At 40.1% G+C, this 18,044-nt stretch overlaps 1 protein-coding gene across 1 annotated transcript; it reads left to right on the forward strand.

Annotated features, from left to right (window-relative positions):
- The first annotated feature begins 200 nt into the window (after positions 1-200).
- Positions 201-15,526, forward strand: GLUL (glutamate-ammonia ligase). Its single transcript, XM_015813131.2, has 7 exons — positions 201-289; positions 4,936-5,138; positions 9,106-9,267; positions 10,751-10,897; positions 11,825-11,952; positions 12,067-12,266; positions 13,788-15,526. The coding sequence occupies exons 2-7, from the start codon at positions 4,973-4,975 to the stop codon at positions 14,104-14,106; spliced, it is 1,122 nt and encodes a 373-aa protein (XP_015668617.1). The 5' UTR covers positions 201-289; positions 4,936-4,972; the 3' UTR covers positions 14,107-15,526.
- Positions 15,527-18,044: the final 2,518 nt, after the last annotated feature.

Genomic DNA, 18,044 nt, shown 5'->3' on the forward strand with positions numbered 1-18,044 from the left:
TCCCTCCCTTCTGCCTTTCTTTTCTTTCTTCTTTTTCCTCCTCCTTTCCTGGTTGCCCAATCGCTGGAGCCATGAGCCCCCACACCAGCTGATCATGTCTCGCTCACGATTGGAAGAAGCCAATCAGCGAGCGGGGGGGATTGGCACCGGGCGGTAGTTAAAGGAGGCAGCCGGCAGCCGTACTCTTCTAGAGCCGAGCATGGGCGATCCTCTTTAGTGGTCGGCTTGCCAGTCCTTGTGAATCCCGCCTGCCTCCCACCGTTGCACCTTTTCCTCGACGACGGCCAAGGTAAAGGGCGCGTGGCTCCTGTGAACAGAGGCTGGAAGGAGTTGGGGAGAGGGAGTCGGGGTTTCGCGGCGCATTTTTCCAGTAAACCCACCGCATCATTTTCCACCCCCCGGCGGGTTTCGCTGAGAAAGGAGGGGGGGAGGCGAAGGAAGGGAGAATAGGAAGTTTTCCCGAAGTCGCTCTCATTTTCCTCTATGATTGTGTACCAGCCACCGTTATACTCCGCTGTGATGCAGTTTAGAGGGCTATAGTAGATAGCCGGGGCGGCTCGTCATCCTCTCATTTCTCCTTTAAACAAAAGCAATTAGTTAAGTGTGGTCCTTAACGCGCTCCTGGTGCTGGGGTGGGGGGAGGGGCGTTCTGGAATTTCCAGGGAAAAAGAGGGCTTTGTTCGGACGTTCGAAATGGTTTCTGCCGTTCTCTCTCCTCTCCTGATGTCTCGAGTAGACCGGTTAACTGCAATGGTCCTCTTCCAACCAATCCCGGCGGCTTAGAGGAGATTTCCTGCTGCTCCGATTTTGGATGGAGAAAGTGGGAAATAACCGCGGAGGCCTATGAGAACGGGTCCCCCCGTTTCTTGCAGGCCCTTTGAGCCCTAGCTGGCTAGCTAGCTCGGTCTCTGCGGCTGCTGTTGCTTTGAATTCTTGCCCTGGCTTTTGTTAAATGGGGGAGGCAAGGAGGAATCCCTGAAAACGACAATGGACTTGAAACGGCTCCAGTTCTGTCCCTTTTTTTCCTCCGCCTTTTTCAAAGGCTGGATGGCTCCGGTTTGGTTCAAGGCGGCGGGATGCGTAAAAGCAAGAACGCGGTTGCCCTGGGGAGGGGATAAAATGGTCTCCCTCGTCATGCACTGGAGAAGAGAGGGCGCAGGGTACAAAAGGAGAGTAAAAATGAGCATCTCGCAAGGTTGGAACCAAAGGTAGAAGAGGAAGTGCCGGTTGAAGACAAAACGCACAGCCTTTGGAGGGTTTGAGTTTGATTAGGGAAAGGAGGGGGAGCCAGGGGCTGCTGTGTTGTGTTTGTGTGATTTATTATATTAAGGTAAAGTCATACTCCTGGTGGTCAAGTTCACGCAGCTTTTGGGAAAAGGCAACAACATTTATGTATTTATTTACTTATTTAATATCCCCAGTCCCAACTGCAAAAGACAAAGCCAGATTGGAATAATCAGATAAAAAACAAAATTCCAAAACAATTTGTTCCTTTGCCAATGAGAAACAGTATTGATTTTATTTATTTATATATTTACTACTTAGATTGCAAAATGCAATCTGGGTTGGTGCTGTGTCAACTTCTCCAGGGAGGGGTGGGTACAAGAGGAATGTTCCAAAGAGTGACTTGGCATGGCTTTCTTCCAGGATGGTTTTTGATTTCCCAATCTAGAGTGCAACCCTAGAATTTCCTGGGGATCTCCCATCCAAGTACTAACTAGTCCAACTCTGCTTGGTTTTTTCCCCCCTCCCAAGATCAGCTGAAGTTGACTAGATGCTGCCATCTGCTGTCCCTGTATATATTACAATTTTACAATCCACACTGGTCCTTAGAGAATAAAATAAGTGAAAGAAATAGGATAATTCCAAGAATCTAATTCAGTGACTCAGATGATTCATTCAGCCATCTAACATGTCTAGGGTGCTTGTATCAGCCATGGCTAACATGAACATGTGGCATCTTAAGAGGCAGAGTTGGAAGACAATTCCTTAAAAAAGGAAGGGTAACTCAAAATCCAGCTAATATCAGGACCTGTTGGATTAGACTGAAAGTTATCATGATGTCCGTTCTACTTGGAGCTACATATTTGGGAATATTTTTCTCAGAACGGAGAGTTGATACTATTTTCAGTCCAATATTTGTTGGTTTGGTTCAAAGGAGGGCAAAAATCCCATGGAAGAAATTATCTAAATCTTGAAACCAATTTTTTTATTATAGTAGTCAATGAAATTGACAATAAAAATCAGTATTTTCATAGGAATGTATTTATTAACTACTATAGCAAACAATTTACATAATCATAAAATAATTCAAATACATAATCTTTTGTCATAATAATTGGCTAGCTTCTAAAGAGCTGTAGGGTTCTTCATTAATTTTTGATTTATAAGACAGCCAAGGAAGGGCAAGGAATTTAGTAGAAATGAAAAAAAAATGTAAGTCACAATTCAGTTTTGCCCTCTTAAATCCTGATAGGATTGCTCTACAGCTAATGCATTTGTGGAAATTCAGCATTTTACTTTTAGAAAACTAATAAATCTGAATTTCACAATTGATATTTTAGTTACCAGGAATGTGTAAATTGTACATATTTTCAATCTCACAATAGAATTCTTTAATGGGAGATGAACCTAAAAAAAATTTGGAAGTTAGCTTTCTCCATAAAAAAGATTTCATGATCTTTAGCAAGAGTAGGATCCTTTCCCTCTCCTCTCCTCTTCTCCCTCCCCCTCCCCCTGCTTAGATATCCTAAACCTCTTAGCAGTTCTCCTTGACTACCTACTGCTAATTCATTTTCTTTTAATTATACAATATTATTCAGCTTCACACGAGAAAAACCTTAAGCTTAGCAGGCTGACCTGGAATGGTAAAGTTCTCAGAATGCTAAAAAAAAATAAATCCATTCTTCTGTGTTTACCATCCAGTATATATTGTATTACAGTGTGACATTTGCTGTGAATTAAAATTCAGAACATGAGTTTCATTGTGAGCAAGAAACTGTTTGCGAACTGGTGCTTCATACAATACAGTAGGTATCTGTTTCATGGTATAGAGACTATCGTGTTGCAGGTATGGGAGTAATTCATTCTTGCATGGGATTGATTGGCAGTAAAAATGCATAAACAGCAGCACCAGTTCAAAAATTTAATTTGATTTTAACACTAACAGCTATATTTTAACATTGACAATTATATTAGGTCATCTAAAGTAGCAGGAGTACGGGGTGATGCTGTTAAGGTTTTGATGAGGTTCAGGATTTCTACATGCTAAATTCTTCTCAACTGATGTCCTCCAGATCTTTTAGACTAGCTCTTAGATTCTAGTTATTATGGCCAGTTGCCTAGAATTCTTTGAGTGTATTGTTTACCTATTTATTTTTTGCTAGGCTTGTCTATCACTCCAATCATTGACTAACTCTGAGCTGCTTAGAACCCTACCATGTTTAAACAGGATTCAAGCAAAAAATGAAATACCTAAATAGCCAACAATAAAGGTGGCTCCAAAGCCTTTGAAGGCATTGATTGAGGAAAGGTAGATAGATTATTTCACATTTACCTCTACAGGCTTTACTATTAGAGATTATTGCTATCCTCCTATTTGGCATGCAAATGTACTCCAACAAATTTGAAAAATTCAAAATCCGTAATTGAGATAGCTCTAGTAGATTTTTTTAAATGAATTGTTTTTATTAATTTATAATAGTATGCCATGGTCTGACATAAGAGATAGGATTTCTATTATCGTGGGCGAAGATATTTTAACCTCATAGAAATTTAGGCATACGAATTTAACATTCTAGGGTTTGCCCAGAATTTCAATCAATAGAAATCAAGCTGATCCTACACTGATTGTAATGTAAAATTTTGTCATCCTTTGGAGCTCTTTTCAGTTTAAACCCATATAAATCTAAGGGAAAACTTTGCTGTTTAGGAAGTCTTATATATCACTTTTATAATATAAATAATGTGGAAAGGTTTTGCCTTGATTTCATGATTTCCCTGTATTGCATGTATGGATTTTACAACTTTCTGATAGTACTTTGGGTATCTTCAATGTTATTTCTATGTATTCTCCCCACCCCCCACCCCCAAACAAGCCTTTTGGGGTATAGTAGCTGTGTCTTGAGTTGCTTCTAGTTCTATTGTTGAGAGCAAAGGTTATAAACCAAACAAGCCAATCTTGATAGTAATCCTATTAAAAAATGAATTAATCAAATTTAGAAGCTGATACAGAAGTCTAATGGAATCATTAATGTAGAGATAAGGACAATTAGAATGACATCAATATTTAGTTGGAAACCATTTAGGCCATGGAATACTCTGCACACGAATATGGGCATTACCTTATCTCCCTCTTTTTATGTTCAAAGTTCTAAATGTCTGAGAATTGAAGCAGTTTTGGCAATGGATTCATTTTCAGAACAAGGACTGTATTGTTTGTGATTATTCTTTTTCACAGATTCCATTTCTTTAGAATTTAGAATTAAGACAGTATTTCTAAACACTCATTATAATATTGCATAAATGTTACTGGATAATAACTGTACAGAAGCATTCCCCAGCCAGTAACTTCCAGTTATGTTGGAACAACTGCCATAATCCTCTAGCCAAATTGAGTGAGAATTAGGCAGATTGTAGTCCTAAGGCACATTGAGAGCATCAGATTAGAAACAGGGCTTCCAAAGCAAGATATAGTTGCTTATTCAGGGCCTGTTTTTCATCTTATAGAAATAGTTTGCAATCCTCCATGATCTTCAGTAGAAATATGATGACTTGCAGCAGATGTACATTTTGTACATGGATTGTAATCAGCTGTGGAAAGTTTGTCACGCACTAAGCCAGCTCATAGGCTGGCACTCTGGGAATGTCCCCACTTGGTTTTTGGCAAGAATCCCTTTGGAAATTTTCATAGACATCGGTTTCCTTTCCTTTTAGATCATCATCTTGCAGAACGTCAGGAACAACTGCAACCATGGCCACCTCTGCAAGTTCCCATTTGAGCAAAACTATAAAACAAATGTACATGAAGCTGCCTCAAGGTGACAAGGTCCAAGCTATGTACATATGGATTGATGGGACTGGTGAATTCTTGCGTTGTAAAACTCGGACATTGGAACGTGAGCCCAAGAACGTTGAAGGTAAGCAGATTTGGAGTGAGCTTTCCTATGACATTAATCAAGGAGAGAACCAGCCAAGAATGTTGAGAAATTCCTGACAGTTAGAACAATTGATCAGTGGAACGACTTGTCTCCAGAAGTTGTGGTTGCCCAACACTGGAGGTTTTTAAGAAGAGACTGGACAACCATTCATCTGAAATGGTATAAGGTTTTCTGGGGATTGGACTAGAAAACCTCCAAGGTCCTTTCCAACTCTGTTAATTCTGTTATGTTGAACAACCAGTTATACAAATCACCATTGTGACTCTTGATTTCATTAAATCCTGAGTTTTGACTAACAGTCAAAGTCAAGTCAAGTACCACTATTACTACTGCAAGGAACTGAAAATCTAAGTACCTCTTGGCTTTTATTTTTTAATATTGAAGTCAAGACAAAAAGCCAAAACAACAGTAGCTTCCATTATCTTAGATTTAGGCTACAGTCTTAGAGATGCTCTCATGGCCATATACCCCATAAAACTAGGATAACTGGTTTTTGAGAAGATGTACATTAAACAGTTTAGTAGAAGAAATGTGGCAGAATTAACAAATACTGAAATTAATTGTCTGCCACAGTTGTTTCCTTTCTAGCTAGACTCTTGGCTGAGTTTCAGATGGATGAAAAGACGCTTGTATGAACCGAAAAGCGCTGGTCATCCTTAATNTTAATAGTTTTCTTTTGGGAAATCATGTCTAGAACTCTGGTTTTGAATTCTCGGATAGATTTAACCTCCCCCCCCCTTTGCTACTCCCTATATCTGGAATCCCCTTCAGAATATCTACTTGATATCCTATCGCCCCCTTTCCAACCAGTTTTCTATGAATAGAATTGGAAGTTCAATACATTATACAGAATTTGTTAACATTCATTCCCTCTTAGCTTCTTTCATTGCATCCCTGTTGACATAGGAACTGTAGGCACTTTGAACTAGAGACCTATTGCATTCTGGGACAGAGAATGATATATCCTTGATAGTTTTCCAGAAATAATTTGTCCATAAAATAAGATTTAAACCAAATTGCTAGCCATCAGATGTTTTTCAGCATTTCATAAAAAAATCACATTATTTTCTCACAATTGCATAGAAAGACATAGCCAAAAGGGACAGTACTGATGAAATTCTGAGAAACCAGGAGGAGGCAGTGTACAGTTTTTAATAGTTGGCAGAGGGAATCTTAAACCCATCTCCATACCTATTATTTCTTCTGGTTTTGATCTCATAACTTTTTTTCAAAAACAAAAATCTGCATAGCTCAGATAAAGCATACAAGATGAGTAAATATGCTTATCCATTTCATCCAGTCTTAAATTACAAATAGAACTGATTACAATGTGTTCTAAATATGCAAGAAAGCAATAACAAACAGGAACAACAATTTCATTTCTAAAAGAAATTAGATTATTTTGTTGATGAAGATCCCATAGAGCATGAAATGCATCATACCCTACAAAATACATTCCATACTTCCAGATGATGTAAATGAATATATAAATAAAAATATATACATTTGCTAAATAAAATAAATGATGGAATAGGCATAATCTTCTATAGTTGTGTTATTTTTTTAAATTTGTGTGACTGATACTGATTTTGAACTATGGATACCTTATTCAAATCCATATGTGGGTGAGAAATGATTCATATATCATTTAAATAACTAAATCTATTTCTCTGTTCTGTTCTTTTTATGGAACAAGTGAGATACTTAGAACAAGTTTTTTCCATCCTGGCTCAACGTTTTTGCCACCATACATTATGAGATTGTAATCAAGCACATCTGGAGAACACCAGTGCATCTGGGGAAGGCTGTGCTAAAGAACTGCAGCCAAAAATGTATTACTTCAACCAAACCTCACCTTTTTTCAAGACTTATCAATTTGTCAGGCATGAATGGTAGAAGCACCTCCCGGCAGGATTCAGTCTTCTGTGCTGCTCTTGTAAAAAAGAATTCCTTGGCTCTTAGTTGGTTCCCTGAATCACAGATGGCAAGCGCTTGGCTTTTGTCTGTTTGCCTTACTTCCTTCATTTTCAAGACTATTAATCTCTGCCCATTTTGTGCCCTGTTTTGAAGCCATCGTGCCCTAGAGCGGTGTTTCTCAACTTTCGCAAATTTAAGATGTGTGGACTTCAACACCCACAATTCTGGAATTTGAGGTCCACACATCTCAAACTTGCCAAAGTTAAGAAGCATAGCGCTTTCTTCTCCCTTTATAGTCTGGGGGGGGGGAACCACTGCCTTTTCCTTCAGCTTTTCTTGAGTACTTGTCAAGGCAATTTATTGGCTGAAAAATAAACCCGTTTGAGGATTTGAAACAAAAGCACAGTCCCTCTTCCCATTCCCCAAAAATTACAGTAATAAATTACAGAACCAACTATTTGCTGTCCTTTCAATCATCTCAAACAAATGGGAAGTCCTCTTCCTACTACAGTCTGTTTAGCCTGCTTCCCAGCCTCCCCCAAGTGCTGAAACTTTAATTTCAAATAGGGGCTTCTTTGTGTGATATAAGATGGTGGGGCTTCCTAGGCCACAGAATCAGTCAAAATCCTTTTAGAATATGTACCTTGGTGGCTCCCTGTTCTTGCCCTAAATTATTTGCGCAATACAGATAGATGATGAGAGTATATGCAAAAGCCTGGTCTTTTGCTTGACTTAGAATAAAATAGCACCCCCCAGTGCAATCAAGAGCATGAGGGTTTCTTCCCTGGTTGCTATGGAGCTAGCCCAGAGATGGTTACGAAACCTGCCCAGTGTGTATAGCTCATTAGGAGAATTTAGTTAAAGGCTTTATTTTTATTCCAAGGAAGTGGCTGACACAACTTGTTAAATCATTTTGCCACCTTCAGCATATGAAAGGGATCAAACTGATTAACTAGATTAACCACTTTAATGCCAGTTTCCCTATGCTTATTTATTTATTCATTAGTCTTCTCTTCTTGACAATTAACAATACTGATGCATACATTCTCTATGGCAATGAAAGTTCCAAAAGCTTTGAGTTTTTAAAAAGTGCTCTATATCATGTTTTTGATATTTTTTTCTCCCCTGTAATTTTATAATATATACTTGTTGACAAAAACTAAGAAAGAGTACTTAGTAACAAGCCACAGGCAAGAGCCAAGAACAGATGCTTCATTGAAGATCATTCACAGTTGCTAACTGTACTCAGCATGGTTTAAAGCCAATCTTTTTACAAAACTTAATGCCTTTAAAATTATAAATAAAATTATGGTCCTGGAGAATCGTCCCTGTTCCAGATTGTTTAGTAGTAGAACTAGGCATTACTATGAAATATTTGCTGTAAACTGGCATAGGGAAAGCAATAGCACCTAGATTTATATGCTGCTCCATAGAGCTTTACAGCACTCTCTGTGCGGTTTATAGTGTCAGCATATTGCCCCCAATAATCTGGGTCCTCCTTTTACCGACCTCGGAAGGATGGAAGGCTGAGTCAGTCTTGATCCGGTCAGGATCGAATTCCTGGCAATGGGCAGAGTTAGCCTACAATACTGCGCTCTTACCTCTGCGCCACTAGGGGCTCCTCTGCAATGAAGCATCCTAGATGCCTTCCTTTGTCTGCTGGTCAGTGAATATCTGAAGTGACTTTAATTCACTGGGGACATATTTAAACTGATTTTGCGATTGTTACAACTATAAAAGTAAAATGTTAGTTCCATCAGCAAATATTGACTATGGCTGCTCTTAAGATCATTAGTGACAATTAGTTATGGCATCTGTCTACAGTTTTACACTTTGGGATATGCAATAATTAATAGTACATCTCCTGACTTTATGGGCTAACTCCCATTAATGAGTACAACATGAGGTGTATTTGTATTGATGTATTGATTAAATCATTGTGTGATTAACAATAGCAGCAAAATTAAATAGTACAGGTTTGTACGGTGTGTAAGAATTGACTTAACTTGAATCTTATTTTTGTTTTCAGACCTACCAGAGTGGAATTTTGATGGCTCAAGCACTTTCCAGTCTGAAGGCTCAAACAGTGACATGTATCTTGTGCCTTCAGCCATGTTTCGAGATCCTTTCCGCAAAGACCCAAACAAACTGGTTTTATGTGAAGTGTTAAAGTACAACCGCAAGCCTGCAGGTGCGTTCCAGCTTTGCCCTTTTAAAGCTTCTGTCTTGACCAGGAAAAGAAATGCAGAAAACCCCCCCACCCCACTTCATTGAGATGAATAATAAGGCAGAGGTTTAGCCCTTTTATTGTGCACAAAAAGCACAATACATGCCTTTTTAGCATGTCTTGCCTGGAGAAAGTGTGTTTAACGTTTTGAGAAAATATTACTGGAGTTTAGACTGTTAAAAATGATAGCCTTAAGTCAGGAATACCAAATGAAAACTCCAGTTCATACTTAAAAATATCTGGAAGAGGGTCATTCCACAATTCATTCTAAATTGGGAAGGAATTTGCCTTTTTCTCAATGAGATTTTAAAGTTTTGTTTTCTTTGGCCATACCTTTAACTCACCGGTCAACAAAGAACAAGTATTTTTGACACTGCTTCCCTACCTTTCACTGATCACAATGGTAATTTTAAATAGGGGCTTGCAGTTCCACTGAAGATAAGAACTGTGGGCCACTACCTAGCCGGATAATTTAAAATAGTGATTTATTGAAATATAGTAGGTTACAGTTCACTCGTGACCATCTATATTTCAGTAGGGAGATAATAGCTTGTAGCGTTATGGAACATCATGTAATGGGAGGTCTCTGCCATGCTTCATTTGCATTTTGATCCTGGCTGTTCAGTAGAACCTCTTGCAGAACTTTATTTTGATAACAGATATTAATGCATCATTTTAATGACATTTATGCAAAATAAGAACTGAAAAACTCTTTCTTTTGAACCAAACCACATTGCCTTCCCTTGTCTAACATATTTTTGGTAACAACTTGCCAGATCCTTTTGGAAAAACACCCAACATAGCATGCAATTGCCAGAAAAAAGTTAGTAAATGCTCTCATGTGAAGCCACTTCCAACCATAAGACTTGCATTCTCTAAGTTTCAGCTAATTTCTTATCAGCTGACCAGCATAGCTTTTCTCATGCATCTCTCATTTAACTTACTGAACAATGTTTCCCCTTTTAACTACTGCATCACATTCTTGAAGAAAATAAAATGTAGGATTCATTAGCATCTCAAAACCATCCTGTTTTAATAGCCCTGCTGCCAACACTGTTGCTCTTGTTTATCTTGCTATGGATGTTTAATCAAGATTGCTTAATTAAAATATTCTGGGAACTCTTAGGTTATCCAGCTTCCACTGCATCTGGCAATGTAAAAATATGTACACTGTGATGTTTTATCTTACAAGGTGACTGGGAAAATTAATTAGAAAGCACTTTAGGCAAACTGAGTTTTAGAGATTGGAAGAATGTTTGCCAAACCATCAACCTAAATGCTTCTGTTCTGTAAAAAAAAACCCCTTGTTTAATCTTAAATCTTTGCTCAAGAACAATGAAGTGCAGATATATAAAGTTGCAGTTCAAATTCATCTATGCCTCCCTTTTAAGGGAAGGATAAAATCTATATTAATGACATACATTGGCTTATTCTCTGTTTCTTTTAGAAACAAATCTACGATCTACTTGCAGAAGGATTATGGACATGGTGTCTAACCAGAACCCTTGGTTTGGAATGGAGCAAGAATATACCCTTCTAGGAACAGATGGACATCCCTTTGGTTGGCCTTCTAATGGCTTTCCTGGACCACAAGGTAAGATTCTGTATGAAATTCCTATGAAATCTTTAATGCATAACTACTAATTGCAATCTGCCATTGAGACACCATCATGTTCGTGCCAGAGCTATTGCTTTTGATATCTATAGTGAATATTAGGCCTTTGATATTAAATGAGAATTTAGGCAGCAGAAATCTATTGCTCGGGGGTAGATGGACCACTCACCTAATCAAGAGAAATTCCTAATTCATGAGAGAATATGGAAATGTTTAAAGGAAAAGAGTCGTGCTTTCAACTGTGAAACATGCTTTTACAGTTGCTACTGTTAACTTATCACTCCTTGGATTAATCTAATGGTGATCTCAGCCAATCAGAGATTACATTTTGAACAGGATAATATTGGAGTTCCATTACTCGAGGATACCACTAAAGGTAAATTAACTTGATGATCGAATAAGAAAAGATAACATAATTTACCCTTTTTTAGGTAGTCCTCGACTCATGACCACAATTGAGCCCAAAATTACTTTTGTTAAGTGAGATATTTGTTAAGTGAGTTTTGCCCCATTTTGTGACCTTTCTTGCCACAGTTGTTAAGTGAATCACTTAAAACACTGCAGTTGTTAAGTTAGGAACACGGTTGTTAAAGTGAATCTGGCTTGCCCATTGTCTTTGCTTGTCAGAAGGTGGCAAAAGGTGATCACATGACCCCAGGACACTTCAGTCGTCATAAATGCATGCCAGTAGCCAAGCCTCTGAATTTTGATCACGTGACCAGGGGGATGCAGCAATGGCCATACGTGTGAAAAACGGTCATTAGTTGTAATTTCGAATGGTCACTAAACAAATGGTTGTAAGTCAAGGACTATCTATACACGAGTATCCCTTGTATAACATGGATTTGCGGAATGCGGTGACTTGATTTCTCCCACTGATTTCTTTTGCTTCTTGTGTTTCTCCAGGGCCATACTATTGTGGAGTTGGATCAGACAAAGCTTATGGTCGAGACGTTGTGGAAGCCCATTATCGGGCCTGCCTGTATGCAGGTGTGAACATTGGAGGCACAAATGCAGAAGTTATGCCAGCACAGGTGTGAATCCTTGCTGTTATTGCTTACCTTTCACAACTGGAATTCTTATGCATTTTAGTATACACAGAGAAGGGTATGAATGATTGACTTGATTTCATTCTGATTATCTTGTAGTGGGAGTTTCAGGTGGGCCCTTGCGAAGGTGTTGAGATGGGTGATCACCTCTGGATTGCTCGATTCATCCTTCATCGAGTCTGTGAAGACTTTGGCGTCATTGTATCTTTTGACCCCAAACCTATTCCTGGCAACTGGAATGGAGCTGGATGCCATACTAACTTCAGCACTAAGAACATGAGAGAGGAGGGAGGCCTCAAGTAAGTACTACTCCTTTCTTGCAAAGCTTCTCTAAGGAACTTTAAGTGGCAAGGAGAGACATAATATTACTACTAGGTTTTTGGGACTGTCTAATAGTACAATAATAGTACTTCACAATAAGGAACATTAACAGGTAAAAACCCGTCTGCATTGAACATCGGGGGAAAATCCTTGCAAATCAAAAACTAAAGGCAAACTAGAATATCTTATAGTATTAGGGATATTCCTGTTAGCAGTCTATGTATATTTTTTACATCAAGGATGTTTAAAATTAGATTTATTCCATTCATTGCAAAACATGCTTTATTATATTCTGCAAGTTGGATGAAATACTCTCCCAAACGGCTTTTAATTTTAAGTATGGGCAGGTAGGGGAAATAATTTTACAATGTTGGTTTTCTGAACCTTTCTCATTAAGTTTTTTTTAAAAAATAATCGGAGGCTCAGGGAATGCCTAGCTTTAAACAAGCAAGTATTAAGAGCAGAGCTATTTACATATTATATTTTATTTTCCTTTTTAATGTTTGGCATTTCTCTGGAACATCTGGAATAAAATGTTAGATAGACTTCGCTGTACTCTAGTGTAGGGGTCGGCAACCTTAAACACTCAAAGAGCCATTTCGACCCGTTTCCCAGAGAAAGAAAACACTGGGCGTGCGGGGGGGGGGGGGGGGACTTGATTGAAGAGTTTAATTAAAAAGAAATAGAGGCTGCTGTGCATGAGTTCTCTCTCTCTCCCTCCCCCCCTCTCTCTCCCTCTTTTTGTCTCCCCTCTCTCTCCCCCCCCCTTCCCTCTCTCCGATCTTCTGCTCACCTGGCAAGCTGGCTTCACACTGTTCTCCGACAAGCTGACACACATTCTTATTGGGCTGGCTCTCTCCTGCCCTTGGTCTGCCAGTCCTCTTCCCCCACTCAGTGTGTGTGTGTGTGTGTGTGAGAGAGAGAGAGCTGCTGCTTTCTGCTTCCTGCTGAGACGCAGCAAAGGCAGGAGCCCCACCCAATAAGCTTGTCAGCTTGTCCGAGAACAGTGTGAGGCCACTCTCTTTTTTACACACACACACACACAGAGAGAGAGAGAGAGAGAGAAGGGAAGCACAAGTGCCTGTCTCTATCTCTGCAAATGGCAGAGGAGGCTGGGAGCTGCTGGAGAAGGCTCAAAGAGCCATATACGGCTCCGGAACTGCGGGTTGCTGACCCGTGCTCTAGTGAAACCCCAATGTGTACAATCCTTAGCTGTGGTGGCACAGCGGTTAGAATGCAATACTGCAGGCTAATTCTACCCACTGCCAGCAGTTCGATCCTGATTGGCTCAAGGTTGACTCAGCCTTCCATTCTTCCGAGGTTGGTAAAATGAGGACCCAGATTGTTGGGGGCAATAGGCTGACTCTGTAAACCACTTAGACAGGGCTGTAAATCACTATGAAGCGGTATATAAGTTTAAGTGCTATTGCTATTAGCAACATGAACAACTGAGCACCCCCGGGCCCTCTTTGATAATGAACTTTTTTCATCTTCCACAGGCAGATTGAAGATGCCATTGAGAAGCTGGGTAAGCGTCACCAGTACCACATCCGGGCTTATGATCCCAAAGGAGGGCTGGATAATGCCAGGCGCTTGACCGGTTTCCACGAAACATCAAATATCCATGAGTTCTCTGCTGGAGTCGCCAACCGCGGGGCCAGCATTCGTATCCCAAGAAATGTGGGCCAGGTTAAAAAGGGCTACTTTGAGGATCGACGGCCCTCCGCTAACTGCGACCCGTATGCTGTGACCGAAGCACTAGTCCGCACCTGTCTTCTCAATGAAACTGGCGATGAACCTTTTGAGTACAAGAACTAAGTGGGCTTGTCCCATTGTGCTCCTGCTCCCTTCTTCTGCATTTTCTGTTTTCTAGATATTAATTGTGAGGGCATGAAATTCCATGTTTGTGCTCCCCTCTCCTAAAACTGATTCTTTTATTTCTCTGTGTGGGAGGGGGAAGTGTAGTCTCTTTCACTGTTTGTTCTGTCATTTGAGGGGCACAACAGAAGACAAGTGGGATTTTACCACTATTTCATGTAATTCGTCTATATGTCTTTGACGGGGGTTTCAGTAGCTTCCAGGAATAGATGGTAAAGTTGAGACCTGGGTGGTGGAGTGAAGATGAGAAAAAGTATATCTTTGGAGTCTAATTGTTGTTCCTCCCTGGATTTGCGCTTCATGAGCAAAAGTGCAATTGCGTCTCATTCATTCACTTTGGTGAAATGAATTTGGCATCTTACCACCACTCAAAATAATCTGAACTGCTGGCACTCAATACAGATCCACAAGGAAGTTCTCTCAAGGGCAGGAAGACGTATACTAATACCTTTTCCTTGGACTCCTAAAAGTATTCCTACTTGCAGATTTTTTTTTCCTGCCAGAACTATTTTCATGTTTCTTAGGTCTTTGGCCATTGTTCCCTTCTTGGGATTAGAAATTGTAGGTTTTATTTAAGAAGCTGCTGAACACTTCAGTCTGTTCTTGGAAGCTAACTGATTTTCTGATTCTAACACAAAGTGAAATAGTCTTTTTATATATATTTAAATGTTTAAAAACACCTACGAAAATCGTTGTCTTTTTTTTGTTAAGGTACACTAAATCAACCCTTTGGTCTGTTGGTTAAGGTTCATAGGTAAAACGGGAAGGTGGGAAAAAGTTGGTTGAGAAGAAAACTTAGCTATGTGCTGTTGTGTTCAATAACCAGTTTGAAGGTTTGTTACACACAAGAGGCTATCCGTTTACAGGCTTATAAATTAAAATAGGCATTAACTTTTAATTTAAACTAAAGCCGCTGGCTGTCCTGGCTGAGCTGTGTGCGGCTGGCTGGCTGCAGCAACATAGATGTGCTTATGCTTCAAATGAAGAGTTGACTGGTCAACTTTTTTGACAAATAATTGGCAGGGAACAGAGGGCATTAAAATTCTTGGTACGATTTGCATTAAAGCAGGGCTTTTCAAATAGAAGGTAAAAGAGCACAAGACGGGAGGGGAAATGGATTTTTTTTTGAGATTTTAATAACACGTTTTTAGGAGTTTCTAAAGCTGTACAGTTTTACAGAGACCACTGCTATTCCAGTAGCTATACCTTGGCACTCAAACATACCTGCCACTTCTGCCAGGGAGTTGTTAATAAACATAGTTGAAAACTTCAGAGGAAATGCCAGTGGCTCAGGATTTTGTACTTCTGTGTCTTGGATGGTGCCAATCATTTTCCGCTGCATTTGGAACTTGAGAAGGGGGACGTGGGGGGGGGGGATTTGTAATAAAATAATTAAATCCAATAGTGATTTTCTGCCTGTGTTTTTTCATGATGAGTTTGTATGTAGTTTGCAGTAAGCTGGCAGTACCACCAGGAACTTGTGCGGCTCCATTCAATCTTTATCCTGTCTGATAGCAAATGTGCTTAGTTGTAATATTCACCACCGTTAGCCAGAATAGCCATTGCAATGTTGGAGGTTGTATATCTGAAGCATCTGGGACTGTGGAAAGCCTGATAATTCATCTTTATTTGTCCAGTAAAGGGTGGCCAGATCTGTATGACAGGACATAAGCAAAGTATGATGGTCCTGGCCCTCTTTAGTAGATTGCTACAGAGTATCATGACTTTATCAATTTATGGAAGACCAAATTATCTCTAGCAACTACCATTCAACAGAAAGCCAGTGGCTGTTGCTGCACTGGGTTACAAACAATTCCATAATTATCGTTATCACTTTTTGCATTCTCAATGGGAAGTGGAATGTCTGCATTTGAAAGGAGAACATCTGCTTGAGGAGCTGCACTTTGGTAAATGTGAAAAGCAGAACTACATGGGAAAAACTAAATGTGTCACTAAGTTTCTACATCACCATCTCCAGAAACTAAGAACTGAAACAAGATTTGCTTTGCCTTAGACTAGCCCAGTGATGGCGAACCTTTTAGAGACCGAGTGCCCAAACTGCAACCTAAAACCCACTTATGCATCGTCGAGTGCCGGGTGGGTGTGGCCCATTGGCTGGGTGTGGTCCATTGGGTAGGCGCGGCTGCGGTGGCAACGGCAGACTGGGTGGGATTAAAAAGTTCAGTCAATTCCAACTTTGCAAGACCTTATTTTTCCTGCGAGAAGTTGAAATTGACTGAACCTTTTTTTTTTTTTGCACATGGCAGCGGAGGCCTAAAGTGAAAAGGTTTTATAAAACCCAGCTGAAGGCCTAGGACTGGGGTGATGGTGCGTGTGCCCACAGAGATGGCTCTGAGTGCCGCCTCTGGCACCTGTGCCATAGGTTCTCCACCACTGGACTAGCCACTAACCAAGGATTGCTATCTGGTAAGATTGGTCAAAAAGCAAGTTGGCAGCTATTACACAGATTTGCATTCATGACAAGAATCCACCATACTGCCACTTTAAAAAAGAGAAGAATCTCTGCTCATGGCAGGAATTTACACTTAAAAAAAACCTCGCTCCAATCCAGCCAAAGAGATGCTTGTTTGTACATAGTTGCTCCATTACATCTCTTCCTTAAATTCAGGGTATTTGGAGATGCTGGCTTTATTTATGTGTGCAATGCAAGAGTTAAGTTTTGCCAGGGTTGGGCTGCCATCAGTTCTCATTACTGCCTGGAAGGACACTGAGCATAGCAGGCAGGGTGCTGACAAAAAGCTTTTCCCTCAATCTTCCCCAGCTTTGCAGCATCCACATCTAAAGGAAGCTCAGAGTTCCGCTTTTGAAATTACAACGGTCAGTTACCTTGGAAGAGGTGTTAAGTCCAGTATTTGAGAACCCATTTTTACAATCCTGTGCCAAAGGCAACTAGTCTCAGAACTAGGAGGCTGCGCTTCTGTAACAATTTTTTTATATAAGCATGTGAAACCAGAACAGGAAAATCAAAATAGCTCAGTGGAAAGGAGAGCAGAGATGTTAAAAAAAGCAACAACAGAACCACTGAAAAAGAATAAGGCAGCATACAGTTCATAGGATTAGGGCTTTGAAGGACGGTCTTACCCCAGAGTATTTGAAGGGCCATCTTACCCCCAGGGCATCTGCCCAAACCACATGTTCAGATAAGGGAAGTGCACTCCAGGTCCCTTCAGTGAGCAATCCCATTTTGTAGGACCCCGGAGAGGTGCCTTCTTGATATTTGGGAATGATTTTCCTCCTGACATAGCAATAGCTCTTAGACTTCTTTATTGCCCCATAGTGTTATACAGCACTCTCTGTTTACAATGTCATCATATTGTATATTGACACCAACAATCTGGGTCCTTATTTTACTGACCTCGGAAGTATGGAAAGCTGAGTCAACCTTGAGCCAATCAGGATCAAACTCCAGACTGTGGGCAGAGTTTGCCTGCAATTCTGCATTCTAACCACTGCACCATTAGGGCTCCTGAAATAGGGCTGGTTCCAACCATCCTGGTCTTTAGAAAGACTGTTGAAATTTAGTTGTTTCCCCAGGCCTTTGGATCATGACGTGTTGGAGCCTCGATTGAATGATGGTTTTATTGTTTAGATTATCTTTCAGTTGTTTTGTTTCATTATTGTTTATAGATGTATTCACTGTGGTTTTGTGTTCCTTTTGTCAAGTTGTCGAGCTTTTTTTTTTCTTTTTCTTTTGGTAAGCTGCCCAGAGTCATCTGGCTGTGCTGGGCAGCCATATAAATGTTTTAAATAAAAACATATTTCTAGGGTCTTAGTTTGCCTATGAAAGACTGATCACAGTTCAGTATTATATTAACAAAAACATAGGCTTTGCTGAAACCCATAAAAAAATTTCTAGC

This window comes from Protobothrops mucrosquamatus, unplaced genomic scaffold, assembly GCF_001527695.2.
Source record: "Protobothrops mucrosquamatus isolate PMUCROS unplaced genomic scaffold, P.Mucros_1.0 scaffold140, whole genome shotgun sequence".
Classification (NCBI taxonomy): domain Eukaryota; kingdom Metazoa; phylum Chordata; class Lepidosauria; order Squamata; family Viperidae; genus Protobothrops; species Protobothrops mucrosquamatus.